Source organism: Castor canadensis, chromosome 1 (genome assembly GCF_047511655.1).
Source record: "Castor canadensis chromosome 1, mCasCan1.hap1v2, whole genome shotgun sequence".
Lineage (NCBI taxonomy): Eukaryota > Metazoa > Chordata > Mammalia > Rodentia > Castoridae > Castor > Castor canadensis.
In genome coordinates this window covers 156866706-156890305 of record NC_133386.1, presented here as the reverse complement: position 1 = coordinate 156890305, position 23600 = coordinate 156866706, and the positions used below count along the sequence as shown (strand labels likewise).

Genomic DNA, 23600 nt, shown 5'->3' with positions numbered 1-23600 from the left:
TGCCAGTGGGTCTCTGCACAGGAAACCACAGGGCTGTCCAGTATGTTGATAAGCCTTACGTAGCCACTAAACTTCCTTCCGCCTACTGAAGGCACTTCTTCAGGACAGAAAAGTGTTCTTTTCTATCAATCTCAGGAGGCTCTTCCCACCAGCAGAGGACAGCTTGCCATATCCAACAAGAAGAATAGAGGGAAGGTAAGAGTTTATATAGAATTTATTTCTAAGGCTATTGTTGTGTCTTTCCTATTGGTCTATACTCCCAAAATTCTGTGTTATGGTGGAGTATTCAGGGAGCCATGAGTGGGCACAGGAGGGAAAGACAAGAAACACGAAGCTCCCTTCCAGTAACTTTGATGGTGGAAGGCTTGTCAGAAAGGTATTTGCAGCTGCTAATCAAGACTTAATTATGTTTCATCCCTATGTACTTAACCTTAAGGATTCTCCTGCAATTTTGTCCCACCTATGGACTCAAGTAGTAGGATCTTCTGACCAGGTAATATACTCTGACCCAGACAGAGCTGAGGCAATCATAGTGTACATCCAGAAGCTCAGCCTGATTGCAGATTTCAGCCAGTGGTCTTGCCAAATAACAGATTACAGTCAGCTGCCCTATCTGAATTCAAAGCAAAGGCAATAGCCCCGCCGTCTGAACATGGCTCTGCCTACTCAGGGTCATCGGCAGCTGGCCCATTCAGAATCATAAGCTAGACTACATAGTGAAGGTCTATCCCTGCCAAAGAGCATCATGAAAGACACCCCCAAAGAGTGACTATCTCCACAAATGTTCAACTATCAAAAGAAGACTCAGCAAATCATGAGCCCTCCAAAAGAAACTAGCAAGGCACCAACAGACCATAAACCTAGGAAAAGCTATAAAAAGACAGAAAAACAACCCAAAATAATCTTTAAATTTTTCAGTGAATTTCAAGAATATGAAGATAGAAAATTAAATATGGTATAATAGAAAGATGGTGACTGAGTGAGCAATCATCTTCCCACAGAGACACCAAGTTGAACAGCTATTCATTTACCAAAGTAACTTCACAAGAGGTAAGGTAACCAGGTGAGAGACCACAGTATCTATTTTAGTACAATGAGAAAAGACACATTAAAAAAGCAGAAATGACAGTTACCTATTTCATCTCTCCTCCAACTCCAAGTACTGCAATGTGGAGAGAGACACTAGTTGCCTGGGGGAGAGAGAGAGAATTAGGTCTAAGCCGTAGACTTGACACTCCATACCAAGTCTGTCATCTAGAAACCTGGTGCCAAGCACAGCCCCACAGCCCCTTTCTCCTATGTCTGTGCCCAATTACTGATCCTGTGGAACCACATTAGTCCAGGTTGCCAAGGGATTGTCTCCACCATCTCTACTCCAACCTCACATAGCACATCTTGGGAGAGGACTCCACCTGCTGGGAGGTAAAGCAAGAAAGTACACACAGGACATTGCCTTAAAGCTCAATATCAAACCCACTACAGTGAGGCCAGCATGAGGCAGAGCCAAAATGCTCCATCCCCAGTCCAGTGTTTGCTGATAGCATCTCTAAGCCTACCCTGCCACTAAGCAGAGACCTGTGCCTCAAAGGGACAAACTTGTGTTTTTTGCCTGCATCATCACCAGGCTCAGGTGTGGGCTTCAATGCACCCCTGAAAATGTGCAGGTCTTGTAGCTATGAGACTCAGGTGTGACTAAGCTTAACATCAGCCTTGATGGCCAAGTGACTGTCCCTACCAAGTCCTCCACCAACCTCAGGAAGCACAGCATGGACCAAAATTCCATCCACTGTTGGTTAAGACTGGGTAGTAACCACAGGACTTTGCCTTGGAATTAAGTGTTCAGCCAGTGAAACCTAATGTGAGGCAGATCCTAACAGTCTCTGCCCCCAAGCAAGTGCTCATTCAAGGCCTCTAGACCTACTACAGTGCCAGGTGGAGAGATTCATGGCCCCAGTTGGTTGGATTTACATCCAGCATCACTTGTGGATGATTATACCAGCTTCAGCCATGAGTTTACCACAGCAGCAGGATCTTGGTCTTGGTGAGCTGAGAGTTCTGAGTGTGACCTACTATTATGGTATAAAGGACCACAAGACTGCCCCTCTGTCCCTCCCTGAATCCCAGACAGTACAACACAGAGAGTAATTGCTCTGGGGAAGAAAGGGAGGTATGTGCCAATTCATGCACAGGAACCTAGGGTTCATCACTCTGTGTTGATGCCCAGAGCTGGACAGAATCATACAGGGCCTGACCACATGCCAGTGACTGGACAAGCTGTCTGTGCCTAATATGGCACCAGAAAGAAGCTTGTGGAGACAAACCATGTTTTTTAGGCACATCCCTACATTTATGACAAACTTGATTTTTGAGCACCCTCTAGTGGTCAAACAGCAGCAACACACCAACAGTGAAAGCACTGCAAACCAGGAGTTTGGGTGCCTTAGAATGATGAAACAGCCAAAGTGACCACTGACTCAGAGAAAATCAACAACCTGCTTAGAATTTCTGGAGGGACAGGCACAAAGTCAGGTTATGAACACTGGAATAAATACTCAATCCTTCAATGTGCTGATGATGTAGTAAGCCAACAAGCATCAAGAAGTTTCAGGGACAGCCATGTGTGGTGGCACGTGCCTATAATTCCAGCACTTATGAGGCCAAGGCAGGAGGATCATGAGTTTGAAGCCAATATGCGATACATGCTGAGAACCTGTCTGAAAAGAAAGAATGAATGGAAAGGAGGAAGGAAGGAAGGGAGGAAGGAAGGAGGGCGAGAAGCAGGGAGGAAGGAAGGAAGGAGGGTGGGAGGCAGGGAGGAAGGAAGGAAGGAGGGGGAAGAAAGTCTCAGGGAGGGCTGAGAATAGCGTATTTTTTAGCATGCCCAACACCTCAGGTTCAATCCCAAGCACCAAAAAATAAAAAAATCTTTTAGGAAATGATAAACTCACCTAAAACAAAATTAAGGTGAATAAAACAACTGCATAACTATACCTGTGCCATGTAGCTGCTGTGTGCAGACTCTGTTTTAGGGAAACTGAGCAGGCTTCAAGAAAGCACTGAACAATTCAGGGCTCTGAGGACAGAGTTTGAAATAATTTTTTAAATCAAACAGAAATCTTCGAGGCAAAAAAGTTCACCTAGTAAAACTTAAAACACAATAGAAAGCATCAACACTAGAGTAGATCAAACAGACTAAGCATCAGTTAACTTGAAGACACACTTGACAATACTCAGGTGAAAGGAGGAAGAAATACGATAAAGAGGAATAAAGAAAGCTTATGAGAACATTAAAGAACAATTGTTTGGATTTTGTATTCAAGAGGGATGGGAGAATGCTAGAGGTCGAAAGCTCTCTCAAACAGGTAAAAGAAAACATCCCAAACCTAGTCCTGAATAAAATATCTAAGTACAGTAAGATCTAAGATCACCAGTCAGATTAAATTCAACCAAGTATACCCAAGACACTATATTTAAATTTGTAAAGGGTAAAAACCAACATGGGCCAGGCATGGTGGTGTATACCTATAATCGCAGCACTCAGGAGGCAGAAACAGGAGAGTTGCCAGTTTGAGACCAGCCTGGGGTAGATAGTAAGACTCTGTTTCAACAACAAAGAAAAAGACACAGAATGCTCAAAGCATTATTTGTTTCCTGCTAGAAACAAATAACACATAAGTGTGTCCTAATTTGCCTGACAGATGACTTCTCAACAGAAACCTCACAGGCCCGAGGGAGTAGAATGAAATTTTCACATTGATGAAGGAAACAAACATCAATTGAGAATACTGCACCTGCCAAAGTTAACCTTTGGAAGTAAAGTAGAGATAAAGGAATTCCCAGACAAGCAAAAAGCTGAGAGAATTATTAGTACCAGACACATGCTATGAGAAACGCTAAAGGAAGTTCTTTGAACTGAAAGAAAGAGATGCTAGTGAGTAAGAAGCAAACATCGTAGTTATAAAAAGTACTGGTAACAGTAACTGCACAAATTCTGAAGAGTCTACCTCTATAAATATAGTGAGCAAATCATTCATATCTTTAGTACAAGACTAAAAACAAAACAATTAAAAAATAATAATTGTGGGCTGGAGCTGTAGCCCAGTGGCAGTAGTGCTTGCTGTACGTGTATAAGGACCTATGTTTGATCTCTATACCACAGAAACATAGCTTCATTAATGTCTTAAGAGATAGGAAATTTAGAAAGGTGTAAAATGAGACACCAAAAACCACATGTGAGGAGAAATGAAGTTCAAGTGTAATTTCTTTTCTTGGTGGGGCTGGAGTTTGAACTCAGGGCATTGTGCTTGCAAAGCAGGCACTCTACCACTTGAGCCACACTTCTAGTCCATTTTTCTCTGGTTATTTTGGAGATGGAAGCCTGGGCTGGTCTTGAACCACAATGCTCCCAAGTAGCTAGGATCATAGGTGTGAGTCACTAGTGACCAGCATAATTTTTTTTTTGCAGTAATGGAGTTTGAACTAACTGTTAGTGTTTGATAGATACACACTCTACCACTTGAGTTATACCCCCAGACCTCTTATCTTTCGTTGTTTTTTAGGTAGGGTCTCACATTTTTGCTAAGAACTGCTCTCAGATTGCAATCATCCTACCTATACCTCCCAAGTAGCTGGAATCACATGCACCACCAAGCCTGGATTTATCAACTAAGATGGAGTCTTGGTAACTTTTTACTTGGGCTGACCTCCAGCCATGATTCTCCCCATCTCTGCCTCACAAGTATCTGGGATTACAAACTACAGCCTAAAATTTTTTAACAGTACTTTTTCTTTCTTTTTTGTTTTTTTTTCCTACCTTTTTATCAATTAAGTTGCTTTGGTATTAAAATAGCATGTTATAATCAAAAAAACAACAACAAAAAAGGTCTTTTGAAAGCCTTGTAGTAGCAGTTAAGCAAAAGTCTATAATAGATACACCAAAAACAGTAAGCAAGTAGCAAAACACACTGGGGCTAAATCACTTAACCACACAGGAATTCTTTAAGAGAGGGAGAGAGAAAGAAACTACAAAAAGAGCCAGAAAAGTAAATAGTAACAACTTACCTGTCAATAATTACTTTAAGCATAAGTAGTTTATATTTGCCAATAAAAAGACACACATTTAATGAACAGATATAAAAAGAAAGACCCAGACTGGTGGAGTGGCTCAAAAGGTAGAGCACCTGCTTAGTAAGCATTGAGGCCCTGAATTCATACCCCAGTACTACCAAAAAAAATGAAAGAAAGAAAGACCCAACTATCCATTGCATACAAAAACTTCAGTCTACTTCTAAGGATATATATGCATAGGCTGAAAGTGAAGGGACAGAATAAGATATTCCATTCAAATGGATCCAAATGAAATCAGGAGCAGACAAACATATCGGATAAAACAGATGTTAAATGCAGAAATAAAAAAATGACAGGGAAGGTCATTATACAATGATAAAGGGGTCAATTCAGCAAGAGGAAATAACAACTGTAAATATTTATGCATCCAATATTGTAGAACTCAAAGGTATAAGGGAAAATTAATAGAATAAATGGAATGACAGATTTAAATACAGTAATAGGTAATTTAATTTAATATCCCACTTTCAATAGTGAACAGTTCACTTAGTCAGTGTATCAGTAAAGAAATTTCAGAGTTAAATTGTACCCTAGAACAAGTGGCCAACCAATAACTGCAAAGCATAAATTTATCTAAATGTCACAAAACATTTCACAGGACAGGTCATATGATAAACCAAAAACTAAGGCTCAATAAATGTTTTAAATTTTTAAATCATGTGTATCTTGTCTAGCCACAATGAAATAAAACTAGAAATTGATAACAACAACAAAAAACCTTTGGAACTATACAAAGCAACTCTGGAACAAACTAATGGATCAGATATTAAGGAACTATTTTAAAGTTTCTTAAAACAAATGAAAATCCTGTTGGATACTGCACAAGCAGGATTAAGAGAAATTTAAAGCAAACAACATCTACATTAGAAAGAGCCAACATGGTGGCTCATACCAGAAGCCCCAGCTACTATAGGAAGGCAACAAGACTTTGTCTCAAGAAGAAGAGAGAGACAAAGAGAGCGAAGAAGGAGGAAGAGGAGGAGGAAGAAGAGGAGAGAGAGAGAGAGAGAGAGGGAGGGAGGAAATAGAGATGGAGGGGGGGAAGGGCAGAAGTCTCAAACTATCACTAAACCTCAAAAAATAGAAAAATAATAACAAACCAAACACAATATTAGTAAAATAAAAGAAATAATAAAGATCACAGCAGAAATAGAAACCAAAAATAGTACAAATGATAAACAAAACAAAAATTTGACTCTTCCAAAAGATAAAATTGACAAATCCTAAGCTAGACTAAGAAAAATCACAGAAAAGAAATGCACTTCTGACACCACAGAAGTACAGAAATCATAGAGATTATTATGAATAACTATAGGTCAAAAAATTTGATAACCTAGAAGAAGTGAACAAATTCCTGGGTGTATAAACCTTACTAATACTGAATCATGAAGAAACATAAAACCCAAACACATCAATAATGAGTAAGAAAATTTAATCAGTAATAAGAAGTCTCCCATCATATACAAGCCCCAGACCAAAAGAATTCAAAGCTAAATTAGACCAAATATTTAAAGAAGAATTAATATGAATGTTAATTATTGAAAAAAAATGAACAGAAGAGAATTCTACCAAACTCATCCTAAGAGACCAGGATTACTATGATACCAAAACCAGACAAGGACACAATAAAAAGGAAAGCCACAGGCCAATATCCTTGGTGACCATAGATGTAAAAATCATCTACAAACTATCAGCAAACTGAATTGAACAGCACATTGAAAAGATTATTCACTGTGATCAAAAGAGATTGATCCCAACAAAACAAAGACAGACAGCATTGCAAATAAATGCATGTGACACACAAAAGCAGAATGAAAAACATAAAGATATGATCATCCAAATAGATGCAGAAAAGCATTTTAGAAAATCCAATATACCTTCATGATACAGCAAAATCCCCAACTCTGAACTGATTATGTATAAAAGGAAGGTACCTCAATATAATAAATACTATCTGTAACAAGCCCTCAACTAACAACATATTGAATAGGAAAAGCTAAAAAGCCTTCTTTCTAAGATCTGGAATAAGAAAAGCATGTCCACTTTCACTTTTATTCAACATGGTATGAAGTCCTCAGCGGTGTGATTAGGCAAGAGAAAAAAATAAGCAGCATCAAAATTAGAAAGGAGAAGGCTAATATGGTGGAAATATTACGTACTCATGTATGAAAATGGAAAAATGAGACCTGCTGAAACTGTTCCAGAACTGGGAGTGGGAGGAGGAGAATAATGGAAAGGGTGAACTCAAGTAGGATATATTGTAAGAACTTCTGTAAATGTCACAGTGTACCCCCAGTACAATAGTAATAAAAATTCAAAAAAATAGAAAGGAGAAAATTAAATTGCTACTGTGTGAAAGAGACATGATCTTATAATACCAAAAACTCCAAAGAATTAACCAAAAGTTATTGGAACTAATAAATATATTCAGCAGAGGCAAAATACAAAATCACACTGGGGTAATTACACTATAGGTGATATACCTATAATCCTAACTACTCAGGAGTCAGAGATTGAGAAGATTGTAGTTCAAGACCAGCCTGGGCAAAAAGTCAGTGAGATCCCATCTCAACCAATAAAAAGCTAGAAGCAGAAGCAAGTGCCTATCATCCCAGCTATACAGGAAGTGTAAATAGGAGGATCGTGGTCCACACCAGCCTGGGTGTAAAAGCAACCTCTATTTGAGAAATAACAAAAGCAAAATGGGCTGGGTGTGGCTCATGAGGTAGAATGCCTGACTTGCAAGTGCAAGGCCCCAAGTTCAAACTCCAGTACCACTAAAAAAACAAAAAATAGAGAAGTCAAAACAACCCAAAAATCAATAGTGTTCCTATATATCAGTAGCAAATTATCTGAAAAAGAAGGCAAGAAAGCAATCCTACCTCCAATATTTACCAAACAAAATTTTAGGAATAAATTCAACTAAGGATGAAAGAAATCTACCACCAATACTATAAGGCATTGATGAAAGAAATTGAAAAGGGCATTTAAAAACCAGAAAGACATCTCACATTTTGGATTAGAAGAATTGCCAGTTTTTAAATGTCATTTTACAAAAAGTGATCTAGAAATTCAATCCAATCCCTATAAAAATATCAATAAAGGGTTTGAGTTTAGATTAGTGGTAAACTGTGTACTTGGCATGTATGAGGGCCTTGGTTCAATACTCTACATCTAAAAAGTATTGAAATAGCAATGATATTCTTTTAGGAAAACAATCCCGAAATTCTTGTGGATTCACAAGAAACCTGAAATACCCAAAACAAAAAGCAGGAGGCATCACACTGACTTCAAACTATACCACATGGCTATAGCAATCAAAACAGAAATAATATTGGCCTAAAAACAAACATACAGCCCAGCGGAACAGAAGATAAAGCCTAGAAGTAATCCATGCATCTATGGTCAACGAATCTCTGACAAAGGTGCTATGAATGTGCATTGCAGAAAGTACAATCTCCTCAACAAATTTTGTCAGGAAATTGGATATTCCCAGGCAGAAAAATGAAATTCAATCCCTGTTATATCTTTCCATATACAAATATGAACTCAACATGGTTTAAAGACTTAAGTGTGTATGTTAGTTAGCTTTTCATTACTGTGACAAAATGCCTGAAACAATTTAAAGGAGGAAAAGTTTGTTTGGACTTAAGGATTCAGAGGTTTCAGTCCATGGTCACTTGGCTTTAATTGTTTCTGGACCATGATTAGGCAGAATATCATGGCAGAGAGTGTATGTTGGAGCAAAGCTGCTCACTCATGCCAACTGGGTGGGGAGGGACAAGAGGTACCCTTCCAAGGCATCCACCTAGTAACCTACGTCCTCCAATGAGGCCCCACCTCCTAATAGCCCATTCAGATATGGATCAATCCACTGGTGAGGTTAATGACCTCATGATTTGATTGCCTGTCTACAGTGCAGCAGCTGGGGCACAAGTCTTCAACAATATGAACCTTTGGGGACATTTCAGATATAAAGCATAACAGTAGTAAAGTCTCAAACTATGAAACTGATGAAGAAAAAAGCATTGGAATATGCAAGGATTTTGATAAGACCCTAAAAACAAAAGAAACAAAATAAAAATTGACAAATTGGAGTACATCAAACTAAAAGCTTCTGCACAGCAAAATAATTAATTAACAGAGTAAAGAGACAAGCTACAAAATGGCAGAAAAAATTGCAAACTATACAGCTGACAAGGGGCTAATAGCTAGAATATAACTCAAGTTCAATCACACAAAAAATATAGTTTTACAATGAGCAACAGACCTAAACAGCCATTTCTCAAAAGAAGCCATATGCATGCCTAACAAATATATGAAAAAATGCTTACTATAACTAATCGTCAGGGAATTGCAAATCAAAACCACCATGGGTTATCACCTCATTCCAGTTAGAATGTCTATTACCAAAAGGGAAAAACATACAAAGTGGTGGTAAGGATGTGAAGAAAAAGGAACACTTGGACATTGCTGTTGGGAATTTAAATCAATGCCACCATTATGAGAAATAATACAGAGGGTCTTCAAGAGTTTAAAAGTGAAATTACCATATGACCTAGCAATTCTACTCCTGGGTATAATCTGAAGGAAATGAAATCAGTGCATTAAAGAGACACCTGCATTCCTATGTTCATTCTAACACTATTCAAAATTGCCAAGAAACTCCTGTAATCCCTCCCCTAAGAAAATTTAATTGTGCCCAAATTAATCCATGTAAAGTTATGCATGCTGGGTATTATTTGTTGGCATTTCTGCTTCAAGCATATTTTATATAATTTTAAGAAATGTTATGTTTAACTTAAGAAATATAACTGGAATCATACTCACCATGTTTCAACGTGGGAGGAGGAGAAAGAAATGACTGACCCCAATATGAAGGGTCTACAAACTAATCCTTTGTTTATAACTTCCTTTTCATGTATCCCACTTATCATAGTACTTATTTCTAAGGCTTCTAAGAGCAGAAAGAGAAGTAGTTGTTAATGCAGAATTATTTAGATGGCAGGGCAAGTCTATTTCCTATTTTGTTTTAACACTTTGTAACTGAACTTACAGAACAATGTCACAACTGTATTTTCAGTCTCTCAGTAGGAAGTGGGCTAGTCTGTGGTTAATTTTAAAGTTTAAAAGGTTATGAGTATTAGAAATACATACAAACATTAGAATTTTGCCCGAACCCTCCAAAAAGTGGTGGTGATCATGTATGACATCTTTTTTGAGGATTAATTCTAAAATTAAAGGCTTAAGTAGATTGTTTTATTTTCTTCTCAGCCAACCCATCCCAAATATCTTTTTTTGCCTCTGAAACTTTTTTATGAAAATTGCCCATATGGTAGCATTGCTCAAATTTAAATGCCAAAAACACTAATTGTTTCTGTAACACTGTTAAATTAGTTTTTAAATGTTTGCCTCAAGTTAACTATAGATTTAGTGGAGTTTTATTGTACTCACAGTCATTTCACAGATAGTCATTTCACAATATCACTCTGTATTGGACAGTCATTTCATAGACCCATTCCTTTAGGAGGTATTACTTTTAAGAACCATTTCAAAATATTACTTTGTTGAAAGTTTGAGAAAATGTGGTATTTATGCACAATGGAATTTTATTCAGCCACAAAAAAGAATGAAATTTTGTGATTCACAAGTAAATGGATGGAACTGGAGAACATCATCTTAAGTGAAATTAGCCAGGCTCAGAAGGCCAAAAATTGCATGTTCTCCCTCATATGCAGGCTATAGACCTAAAACAAATGCAGTAATATTATTGGACATGGGTCACACGTTAAGGTGAGAACACGTAAAGGAGGAATAGGGAAAGGGAAGGAAACCTAAAACTTGAAAGTGGTTGATGTGCTCACTGTATAGAAATGAAGATAGTAATCTTAAACTGGTCGAGGCCACTATGGGAAGGGGATCAGGAGGTAGGGAAGGGGTCTGGTAGAGAGGAACCAATGTGGGTTGCAATACACATGTGCACGGAAGCAATGCAAGGAATCTCTCTGTAGAGCTATCTTTATCTCAAACTAGCAAAAACGCTGTCTTTCCTATTATCTCTATGTTTTCTCTTCAACAAAATTGGAAAACAAGAGGGCAGAACAGGTTCTGCTTGGAAGGGGGAGGTGCAAATCATGTATACACATGTGAATAAATGTAAAAATGACAAAATACAAAAAAAGTTTAAATAAATAAATAAAATTGGGGAAAAAAGTAATGTATTCACAAAATATGATACCTAAAACATGTTGAAAGATTTAAAAGCAGTCCCTTTTTTTCCTTTTAAAAATGACAATTTTTCTTTTTAAAAGTGAGTTGACAATATAACCATTTTTTAAAGTCAGTTTTTCTTAAAGGGGGTGAATACAACTATGTTAACATTGTAAGAACTTTTGTAAAATTCACAATGTATCCCCAGTACAACAATAACAGGATAATTTTTTAAAAGTCAGTTTTTCTAAACAGGTATGTTTTACTGTAGCATATAACCAATGAAACTAAGTTTTTGACTGGTAAAGTAAGTTCATATATGCGTGTGTGTTCATATACATACGTGCACATATATGTATATGGACTGTTTGCCCAGGAGTGGCACGGCAAGATCATGTTGCAGTTCTATTTTTAGTTTTTTGAGAAACTTCCCCACTGATTTCAGTAGCAGCTACTCCGATTTACATTCCCACCAACAGTGTTATAAGGGTTCATTTTTTTCCCACATTCTCACCATCATTTGTTGTTTTTTTCTTGATGATTGCTATTCTGACTGTGACAAACAAAAATCTCACGGTCATTTTGATTTGCATACCCTTTGTGGCCAGCAATATTGAACACTTCTTCATGTATGTATTAGCCATTTGTACTTCTTTCTAGAATTATCCATTCAATTCATTTGCCCATTTATTAATTGGCTTATTAGTTCTTTTGGAATTCAGTTTTCTTGAGATCTTTACATAGTCTGATTATTAATCACTTGTCAGATGAATAATTGGCAAAAATTTTCTCCAGGTAGTAACTTTGCTGTGCAGAAGCTTCAGAGTTTGATGCAATCCCATTTGTCAATCCTTGTTCTTGTTTCATGAGCAATTGGTGTGACCTATGCCTATGTCCTCCAGTGCTTCCCTGTTTTCCTGTGGTAGTTTCAAAGTTTCAGATATAACATTAATGTCTTTGATCTCTGAAATATTTTGAGTTGGTTTTTGCACAGGGTGAGTAATCGGGAGATAGGTTCCAGTCTTCTATATGTGGATATCCAGTTTTCCCAATACCACTTGTTGAAAAGACTGTCTTTTCTTCAACGTAAGTTTTTGGCTCCTTTGTTAAAAACCAGATGGCAACAAATGTGTGTGTGTTTATTTTTCAGTCTTCTGTTCTATTCTGTTGTATGTTTTGTACCAGTACCACATTGTTTTTCTTACTATGGCTCTGAAGTATAATTTGATTTGATACTTCCAGCATTACTCATTTTTGCTCAGGATTGCTTTGGCTATTTGCATCTTTCATGCTTCATTTGATTGACTTTTCAATTTTTGTGAAGAATGACATTGGAATTTTGATGAGTATTTCACTGAATCTGTATATTGATTTCAGTAGTATGGGCATTTTCAAATTGCTCATTCTGTCCATCCATAAATATGGGAGGTCTTTGCAACTTCTGGTGGGGGTTTTTTTCTATTTCTTTCTTCAAGGTTTCGTAGTTTTCATTATAGATATTTTCATCTCCTTAGTTAAACTTATTCCTAGGTATTTTATTGCGAATGGGATTGTTTTTCCCATTTCTTTCTCAGCTTGTTCATTACTGGTATATAGAAAAGCTACTGTTTTATGTATGTTGATTTTTTTATCCTGTTATTTTGCCAAGAGTGTTCATCAGATATGAGTTTTTGGTGGAGTCTTTGGGGTCTTTTAAGCATAGGATCATATCATCTGCAAACATGGAAATTTTGATTTCTTTCTTTTCTATTTGTACCCCTCTTATGTTTTTATCCTGCCTTTCAGGCACTATATTGAATAAGACTGGAGAGAATGGACATGCTTGTCTCATTTCTGACTTTAGAGGAAATGGTTTTGGGTATTTCCTATTTAATAAATATTGGAAATAGGTTTATAATATATACCTTTATTATTTTGAGGTATATTCTTTATATTTCTAGTTTCTTCCAAGCTTTTATAATGAAGGGATGCTAAGGCTTTTTCTACTTCTATTGAAATGATTATGCGATTTTTGTCCTTTATTCTATTTGTATGCTGTGTTATGTTTACTGATTTGTATACATTGGTCCATCCTTGCATGTCTGGAATGAAATCATTTTGTTCATGGTGAATATATTGTTGAATTAAGTTTGCAAATATTTTATTAAGAAGTAGTGCATCTGTGTTCATCAAGTAAACTAGTCTATAATTTTGTTGTGTCCTTATCTGATTTTGGAATCAGGGTAATACTGGCTCCATAAAATGAGTTTGGTAGCATTCCTTCTATTTCTATTTTATGGACTAGTTTGAGGAGCACTGACATTAGTTCTTCCTTAAAGGTCTTGTGGAATTCATCTAGACTTTTCTTTGTTAGCAGACTCTTTATTACTATTTTAATCTCATTGCACATTATAGATCTGTTTAAGTGGTTGGTATCCTTTTGGATAAATTTAGATAGGTCATATATGTCTGAAATTTATTCATTTCTTCTGGATTTTCCCATTTATTAGAATACAAGTTTTTGAAGTATTCTCTGATAATCTTCTATGGATGTACTTATACAGCAGTGAGAAAAGAAAAGAACTCAAGGAAGGGAGGGAAGATAAGAAAAAGCAGTGGAGGATGTATATTCAAGTATAATATATTTGATACATTGCAAGAACTTTTGTAAATGCTACATTGTACCCCCACCCAGTATAACAATAAAAAATAAGATAAAATAAAATTATGTCTTAAAAAAAAGAACTCAAAGAAAGAAACCTATAAGCAATGCATTTCTTAGTCACAGTTCTTTGCCTGTTTTCAACTTATGGCCACTGTACTCATAGGCAAGAGGTTTTATTTCTCTATTTTTAAAAATAAATTAGACATGGAGAACAAAATGAGATGTTGCATAAATAAATTGAAATTATTGGAAAAACCAAATAGAGCTGTATATGGTGGCACATTGCCTGTAATTCCAGAACTCTGGAGAATGAAGAAGTAGGATAACAAGTCTGAGGTCAGCCTAGGCTACATAGAAAGTTTGAGGCCATCTTGGGCTACATAGTAAGACCTTTCTCAAAAAAAAAAAAAAACTAAATAGAAGACCTAAAGATGATAAATTCACTAAATGAAGTGGAAATTATAATAGAAAGCATTAATGGCTGGCTTAATTTGAAGAAAGAATTAGTGACACTAAAGGCAGAACATATACTATTATTCACCAGAGAAGCAACTAGGAAAGAACAGAAAAAAGAATAAAGTATACAGAAGTTATGGCATACCCTTGAGAGGCTTATGAATGCATAGAGACAGCAAAAAAAGAGAGAAAATGGAGAGCATATTTAAAGAAATGATGAGTGACATTTTCCTAATCTCAGGAAACAGACAACATCAAGATACCAAAAGTACAGAGGTCTCCAATAAAATTCAACACAAAGAGGAGTTTGTCAAGGCATAATAGTCAAACTATCACCAGCCAAAAACTATCAACCAAAAACACTATGCCCAGTATAACTATCTTTCAAAAGTGATGCAAAAACCAAAACTTTTCAGACAAACAAAGCCAAGGTGGTTCATAACCACTTAGCCTGTTTGGGGGAACTTGCTAAAGGGAAGTTCTTTAAACTAAAATAATCATTTGCTATTAATACCAAAAAAAAAAAACCCTACAAAAATACAAAACCAAGTAGTACAGTTCAACATTGAGAATACTCTAGGAATAAAATTGATGTTGTTAAGTAAGATTTTGCCTACCACAAAGGTTAAAGGAAAAAAATTACTCATAATAGCTATGGTTAAATAAATTGTCAAGGGATGCATATTACAAAATGGTACAAATTTGGGCATCAAAACATGCAATACTGGGAGGGAGTATAGAGAGAAAGTTGAGTATGAAAAAAAGTATTATCATCTTGAAATAGATTGTGATCAGTATAAGATATGTATGAAGCCTCATGGCAACTAAAATGCAAAAATCTATAGGACACACACTAAACAAAAAATTTATAATAAAAATAAAGTACTAAAGAAAGCCATCAAACCACAAAGGGAGGGAGCTTTGCAGGTAGGGTCTCACTTTGTGCCCAGGCCGCCTGGTCAGTGATCCTCCTACTTTTTGCTTCTCACTAGAGCTGGGATGTCAGGTGCATGCCACCATACCCAGTCTTTTCTGTGGAGTTGGGATCTTGAACGTTTTTGCCTGGGCTGGCCCGGAACCATGACCCTCCTGATCTCAGCCTCCCACATACAGAGATAACATGCACCCAGGTATTGATTGAGATAGGGATCTCAAGAACTTTTTTGCCTGACCTGGCCTCAAACCATGATCCTCCCAATCTCAGCTTCCCAAGTAGCTAAGGATTACTGGTATGAGTCCCTAGTGCCCAGCTTATATTCTGTTTTAAGCATTCTCTTTACTCTTCTTTTTCCAATGATATAATTATGATTTATTTTATTTTCTTAGGATTGCCTATTTATATATATAAACACTGCTGATTATTTATACAAAAACATGCCATGCAGCCATCCTTTGAAACTCTCTCCTTGGCTATGGTGGTATTCAGTTGATATCTGGGGTGTCCTAGAGTCCCATATCACCTGCCGTCCTCTCTTACACCTACTCCACTTGGTCCTCAAACCACTTTTCCTCTGCAACTATGTTAACAAAATCAGCAATGACTCCACGTTGCTAAGTCAAAGGTCACTTTACAGCTCAGCGGCTCCTGGCGCTACCTACTGACTAACAACTCGATCACCTGGGATTCTGGAACACCCTCCTGGTTTTCCTCTTTCCCCAATGGCTGTTCCTTCTTGTGTTTTTACCAACTAACTTGACCTTTAGTTTATGCCAAATTCCCATATGCATTTCTGTCTAATTCTGAAACTTTTGATACACTGGTTGGTTTCTCCATGTATAGTTTGTTGGATCCAATGCTTTCTCCAGACTTCTATCAGATGAAGACCCCTTTAGATCTCTCCTTCTTTATTTGCTTTCTTTAGGAAAGTGGGAATAATCTCCAAAAAGGCCATACCCTAGTTTTGGTCACATTGAAACCCCAATTTCTGAAGTAAATCCCAGGACACAGTATGTCTGTGCTGTTTAGTAGAGCTATAATAACATACCAAAGACTGGGCAAGTTAAACAAAAGAAATTAGAAGAGTGAGATTGTGTGTTCAATGGGATAATTTAGGCCAAGTCCCTTCTCTTGGGATTGTAGATGTCATCTTCTCATCCCTGGGTTTTCCTATGTTCTTCTCTCTGTATTCTGTGTCTTAATTTCTTCTTATAAAAATGCCAGCAATATTGGATTAGGGAACATTCTAATGACCCCATTTAAACTTCATTATATCTTTGAAGACCTTCATATGCAAAAAAAATCATTTTCTGAGATACTGAATATCTTCAAAATGGGAATTTGAGGAGGAGCAAACTGAGCCCATATCAAGGTCCTTCTTGAATGTTTCCAAATAAATCCACTGGAACACTTTTCTGAATAACTGAAACAGGTTGTATTCGAATGACATCTTTTTAAAGCAAATGACTTAATTTGACCATAGCATGAGGCACAAGAAGGGACATTATAAGAGTAGACTTAAAATGTTAATATCTGCACCAAAGGAAATAAATAACAATTTTCATTAAGTGGAGGTAATAAGTATATGTTTTAAGTACTGAACTCTGCATTTTATAAGGAAAGCCAACTGATCATACTGATAAATTAAAAATAGACACATAAGTTTACTATTCTGAGTTTAAAATATTAAAAGAAATAAGAATGGAAATTATACTGGTGGCCTGTGGAGAATTTAGAGAGACTTTCACCTTGTGAAAATCCCTGCCATTTGGGATGCGTTACTACTATGATAAAGAAAATATACTCCCAAAGTGGAAACAGGCCATGGTAATCCTTGAAAATGCTAACATACGTTATTCTTTAGCTGCAAAGCCCCACAGTGCAAGGTCATGTTGCTTGGTATTGCTACCTAGGCTAACATTTGGCACCTAAAGGCCCCAGAATGGCAATTACTTGCAGGGAGGTGAACTGGACAGGATGGAATTGACTGAGTAGAAATGGGACCAAGGCCAAAAAATGCCTTGGTAAGGGATCACACTTCACATGGCTGCAGTCTCTGACCTGCCCACAGTTACTATACAGGAAGTCACAGGGTTTCCTGCATCTTCATAAGCTTTGGTTGGACATCGGCTTTCACTCCAGCCCTGTTAGGCATCTCCTGTAAAGAGAATAAAAAAGGATCCACTAGTACCACTCATTCCCACAAAGGCACTCCCTCTTCGCTTCAGGTAAATTCTCCACCTCTACGCAGAAAATGTAAGAAAGGGGAGGATTTATACCAAGAACTATTTTTTATTACTGAATACATTTGTGATTTTTGCTCTAATTTCACACCCCACTGTCCCAACCTTGTGGTGCTATTACGGAATCTTCTTTAGGAATATGTAGGAAATAAGCTCTCTAGAAACTAGATGCTGGAAGACCTGGCTGTTGGGTTTCCAAATAAGGATTACCAGAGCTTTCTCCCTTCTGATCCATCTCCCCACATCCTCCCATTTCTCCTAGAAATCTAATTTCATGGAAAAATGCTAACTTTTACATACATTTAAGAAACAAGAGGACACATAGACAGTGCATCCCAAAGATGTGCTGAGTTTTTTATTGAGTTTTTTGTTTTATTTTTTGACAGTACTGGGGTTTGAACTCAGGACCCCACATTTGCTAAGCAGCCACTCTACCACTTGAACCATACCCACAGCCCTTTTTTGCTTTAGTTATTTTTCACACAGAGTCTCACATTTTTTGCCCAGAGGCCAACCTCAAACCATTATCCTCTTATCTATGCCCCCCTTGTAGCTGGGACTACAGGTGTATACCACCACACCCAGCTTGTTTGTTGAGATGAGGGTTTTGCTAACTTTTTACCTGGGATGTCCTCAAACAGTGATCCTCCTGACCTCTGCCTTCCTGCCCAGGTTTCATTGATTTACTTGCTTTTAAAATTATTCTACTTCATGTATCGGAATGGTCCCAAAAAAGGAAACAGATGGACTAAGGTGTAATAATTGAGAAGTATTTCATAAAGGGACTATTTTCAAAGTTAAGCAAGATTAAGGGGAAGATGACCGTGCATTGTGAAGCACCCTGCAGCAAGCAGTAATGAAACACTACTTCCACCCTTAGACTTACAGGGACGAGGGAAGGAGCAAGTATCAGAGCGAGACCAATAGCCAGAAATGTAGCTGCAGCAGTAGGAGATCAGCAGAAAGAGGAACTGTCATTCCCAACACACAACTGTGATAAAACATACTACTTATTTTTTTAAACATTTTTATTAGAATATGATAATTATACAGGGGGTTTCACTGTGACATTTATATATATATAATGCCTCTATTTGGTTCATTCCCCTCCATCATTCTCCCTTTTACCCCATTCCTCTTCTTGAAGTGACGTGAACGGGTTTCAATGTTCCATATTCATACTGGTATAGAAAGTACATTAACCACATTCACCCTCTTCTACCTTCCTCATCTACCAGCCCCTCCCCCTAGAATCCTTCCCTTAACATGATATTTTATATTCCTGTCCTGCATTGTTTGTCTGTTCACTGTTCAGTGGGGATTTTGTCTTGGTATTTTGCCTGCAAATATATTGTGCTTAAATCAATCTAACCCTCTCCACTACTGTTCCTCACCTTTCCCCCATCCTGTGTTGTTCAAGTTTTCAGTGTGTTTCTTGCTTCTGCATAGATGTGCTGTATTTCATTATTATTAACTCTCTATCATGATTTTCTTCTTTTCTTTCTCCCTTAGTCTTCTCTAACAGTTGCACTTTTGGAATATGTTCTGTATATGTTTCTATGTATATATGATAATGTTTGAACATACTACTTACTCATTAGAGTGTAAGTGTGACTTCTCTAACAAAGACCAATTATTATAAAGTATTTTAGACCTGAGTTGGAAGCTTCAAGGCATCAGACACCAGGACTCCTTCCAAGTTGCTGCTCCCCAATCACTAGAAAGGTACCCTTATCCCCCTTATCCCAGGGTCCTACTTGGCTCCTGACCACATCAGAATTCTTCTCTGGAGAAAGAGGAAGAAAGGGAGAATATCTTTTTTTATAAATCCCAGGCCTCAGCAGTTGGTTGCATTACTTCTATGCACTCCCATTGGCAGCACCTACTCACCTATGTTATCGGCATCATGAAAGACTGGGAAATGGGGTCCTTTTCTAACTTAAGCCTTTTAGAATACTACAGGACAGAAGGGAGAATGCATACTGGCAAAATCTAGTAATTTCTACAGTCCCTAGCTGTCTCTCAGATTCTGTGCTCCCATGAAAATATTTTGAAAGCTCCTCAGAAATAATGACTGACATGAGAGAGAATGGGAGAAAGTCTTGGAAAGGGCTCCAGGAGACTGGGAGCTGATATTTAATGACTCTTTATGGTATGATCTCAGGAAAATCTCTTTGTTAAGTCTCAGTTTATGAGGATACTACTGTAGATGGTCTGTAATGAAGATAAGGTCCATGGCCCTGCATGGTGACTCATGCCTATAACCCCAGCTATGTGGGAGACTGTAGGTAGGCAGGTCGTGGTCCAGGCTGGCCCTCGGCAAAAACCCAAGACCCTATCTAAAAAATAACAGAATGGTAGAGCACTTGCCTAGCAGGCACAAGACCCTAAGTTCAAACCTCACTACTGCCAAAAAAAAAAAAAAAAAGAAAAGAAAAGAAGAATATAGGTACATTAGTGACAAATATATGATACCCTAAAAACAGCTGTACAAACTATTGTGTCCTGAGTGGAAATAACAGAGTGTTTGGTTTTCCTCTCCCTTCTTTTTCCAACCAATCAGGACTGTAGGAGCTGTGTCTCTGGGAGAGCATGTGATGGATGCTATACATTCTGTCCAGGGTGCCTCTCTGTGTCTCTTTTCACTTGGAGGCCTCCTGCCTCTTGAATCATCTAGACTCTAAAATCATGACTGCCTTTGTAAGGCAGGAAGGGGCTTCTGGATTCTGATTTCTGTTCCTAGCTGATTCCACCTCTCTTTTATTCTCTATTTGATTAGCTTCTCTTCCCCTCTCTTTCTGGAGTTTGCTTATAGTAGATTAGGATTTTTTTTAAATCCTAATCTCTTGGATATATCTTGGGAATTACTCCTTTGCTTTTCTCCCATCCACATGTAGTCAATACATAGTGGTGATGAATCCAAAGTGTTTGTCAAAGAGAGGAACTTAAGAAACCAATGGTGGGTTCAAATCCATACTGTGTGAGATTATGGGCTAATTGCTCATTCTGTTTGTGCTTTGATTCCATCCTCTATAAAATGGAAAAAAAATTCTTACTATTCAAAAAGACAACTCAACCAGTTGCTATTTGTTAATCACAAAGGTAGAAGCTTGCCTTCTTTCTCCAGCTGAACTCTGCATTAGCAACTTTTTACATTCCAAGCCCCACACTTTTTCTACTCTTTCTCAAGGGCTCCTCACATAGTAGCTTTCATCAGCAAAACAAATTCTGCTAAGAATCTTCAGGGAGGGAAAATAGAGCACACTTACATTGCACACACAACAGACAACTACTTAATAGTTGGTCATAGATACTGCCACACTAATATCTCTTTTCTGGTACTTGGAATCCATCATTACTTATTATTTTCTCCTCTGTGTCCCTGAGTAACTCAGTTCAAACACAAACCTACCTCCACAATGTGTACCAAAATTCTTCTTCTCAGCAACACCATATTCCTCACTTGAAAGACACAACAGTGGTCAGCTTCAGTTATTCGAGCGCTATTAGGAATCACCCACAAAAAGGACGATGGTGAATGAAATTTTCCTCATCTCGCTGTATATGTGTTCTAATGTCTTTTTATTATAATTTCATTTAGCCCAAAACTTCATCGCTGTTACTCTCCTCATTCATGCATTCACTCGTGAAATGAATGTGAATATACAGTGTGCTTCACACATAGCTACACACCAGTAATATAAACGGTGATTCTATCATCAATGGCTGACAGATCCGGGCATTTTTAGCTCACCCTCTGTTAGCAACAGCTCACATTCCAACATGGCCCTAAAGCAAGGTCTTCTTTCTCCTCTTTAGATTGAACCTTCTCAGTCATGGGAGTGTCATGATGGACCCCTGTGTCTTCCTGAATTCCTACATCTGGAGAAAGTTTCCGGTCAGGACAGAGTAGTGCTTGGGTCCTTAGACAAAGCAAGATGACTGGGGATCTGGGATCATAGCAGCAGGTCAACAGAGGATCTGTGCTGCAGTGAAGAGTTCAGCAGTTAGAGTAAGCTGAAGTGGATTTGTATCCAGGTTTCAGGACTCCCTGACTTTTGATAAGTTACTTAACCTCTGAACGCCACTACTTCCTCCCCTGTAACACCATAGCAGTAACTCCCACACACAGTGGGGTCCTGAGAATTAGTGGTGATACAGGTGCTTCTGTCTTCTTTGTATTCCCAGGGGCAGCAGTGAAGAGTTCCTAAGCATGAACGCAAACAATTCATCCTGGGGAACGGAGCCCACGCCAATGAATGGATCAGACGGGAATGTTCCTGGAAGTTTCAATAACAAGATCCTGATCCCAAACGTGGTGATTGTCCTCTCTGCACTGATTGGGCTGGCAGGAAACACCATTGTGCTCTGGCTCCTGGGCTTCCGCATGCGCAGGAACGCCTTCACCGTCTACATCCTAAACCTGGCCGGGGCTGACTTCCTCTTCCTCTGCTGCCACATCATAGATTCTCTGTTGGTGCTCGTCAAATTTTCCTATCCCAACATTATCTTCCTCCCCTGCTTTAACACGGTGATGATGTTTCCTTACATCGCAAGCCTGAGCATGCTCAGTGCCATTAGCTTGGAGCGCTGCCTGTCTGTCCTGTGTCCCATCTGGTACCGCTGCCGCCGCCCAAAACACACATCAGCTGTCATGTGTGCCCTGCTCTGGGTGATGTCCCTGTTGTTCAGCATTCTGAACAAATATTACTGTGGTTTCTTGAATGTCAGATATGAAAATGATCAGTGTCTGGCATCTAACTTTTCCACTGCTGCGTGCCTGCTTTTTTTATTTGTGGTTCTCTTTGGATCCAGCATGGCCCTGCTGGGAAAAGTCATTTGTGGCGCTGGACGAATGAAGCTGACCAGGCTGTATGTGACCATCCTGCTCACGGTGCTGGTCTTTCTCATCTGTGGCCTGCCCTTCGGAATCCACTGGTTCCTGTTAATCTGGATTCAGCTGGATTTTAATGCCATGTCTTACAGCCTTTATCTGACTTCAGTTGTCCTGTCCTCTGTTAACAGCTGTGCCAATCCTATCATCTACTTCTTCGTTGGCTCATTTAGGCAGCAGCTGAAGCAGCAGACCCTCAAGCTGCTTCTCCAGAGGGCTCTGCAGGACACCCCTGAGGGAGAGGAATGTGGAAGCAGCCTTCCTCAGGGAACCCAAGAGATGTCAGTAAGCAAAGTGGAGCAGTGACGCAGAGCCTCTGCCTGGCCATTAGACGTGGCTTTACCAATGAACACGTCACTGTCATACTTCACAGTGGTCTGCTCTTTTCTCAGCCTCCTGCCTCTGAAACGCCTTGGTGACCCCTCCAATGTCTTCAACAAGATTGTTTTAACCTGGCTTTTGTAGTTTTCCTGAGTAAAAGCATTAGTCTGGGAGAAGACTTTCTCCATTCTTTTTGTTGTTATTGTTCATAAACATTTTATTCCAATGAAATAAATCAAAATTAGAAAAAGAAAACACAGAAGATGATGGAGAAAATATACATAAGAACAGTTTATAATCTAATGTCTTTAGGGACTATATTTTAATCAGTAAAGATTAAGATAACTTTTTTGTCTTTTTTTAATTTATTTTCATTGTTGTGCTGGATGGGGGTACATAGTGACATTTATAAAAGTTTTTACAATGTATCAAATATATCATACTTGAATTCACCCCCTCCATCATTCTTTTTTATCCCCCCATCCTCCCATTCCTGGAATAGTTTCAAAAGGTATAATTTTCCCATTTACATACATGTGTACACAGTATTTGCAATGTATTCACCCTCCCACTGGTACCAACCCCCCCACAGCAAGACCTATTCTGCCCTCCTGTTCTACAATTTTGTAAAAGAAAAAAAATGTCATTTTTGCTTGCCTAAAATAACTACACAAGGAGTTTCCTTGTGACACTTCCATGTATAAATGTGTGTGTGTGTAATAACCTCTTCTTGATATTACCAATAAATTAATAGTAACTTCCTCCAAA

At 38.2% G+C, this 23600-nt stretch overlaps 1 protein-coding gene across 5 annotated transcripts; it reads left to right on the top strand.

Moving 5' to 3' along the window:
* Positions 1-9: 9 nt before the first annotated feature.
* On the top strand, positions 10-23600 carry LOC109696456 (mas-related G-protein coupled receptor member A). Of its 5 annotated transcripts, none has more exons than XM_074042814.1 (3): positions 10-195; positions 1002-1050; positions 21806-23600. In XM_074042814.1, the coding sequence occupies exon 3, from the start codon at positions 21831-21833 to the stop codon at positions 22815-22817; it is 987 nt and encodes a 328-aa protein (XP_073898915.1). In that variant the 5' UTR covers positions 10-195; positions 1002-1050; positions 21806-21830; the 3' UTR covers positions 22818-23600. The 5 variants fall into 5 exon arrangements, with proteins under 5 accessions (XP_073898915.1, XP_073898916.1, XP_020035099.1 ...); XM_074042815.1 differs by having other exon boundaries at positions 1002-1063; XM_020179510.2 differs by having other exon boundaries at positions 919-1050.

What these genes read in the sequence shown, in the direction of transcription:
- LOC109696456 (XM_074042814.1), top strand. Translation starts at nt 21,831, where the DNA reads ATGAACGCAAACAATTCATCCTGGGGAACGGAGCCCACGCCAATGAAT.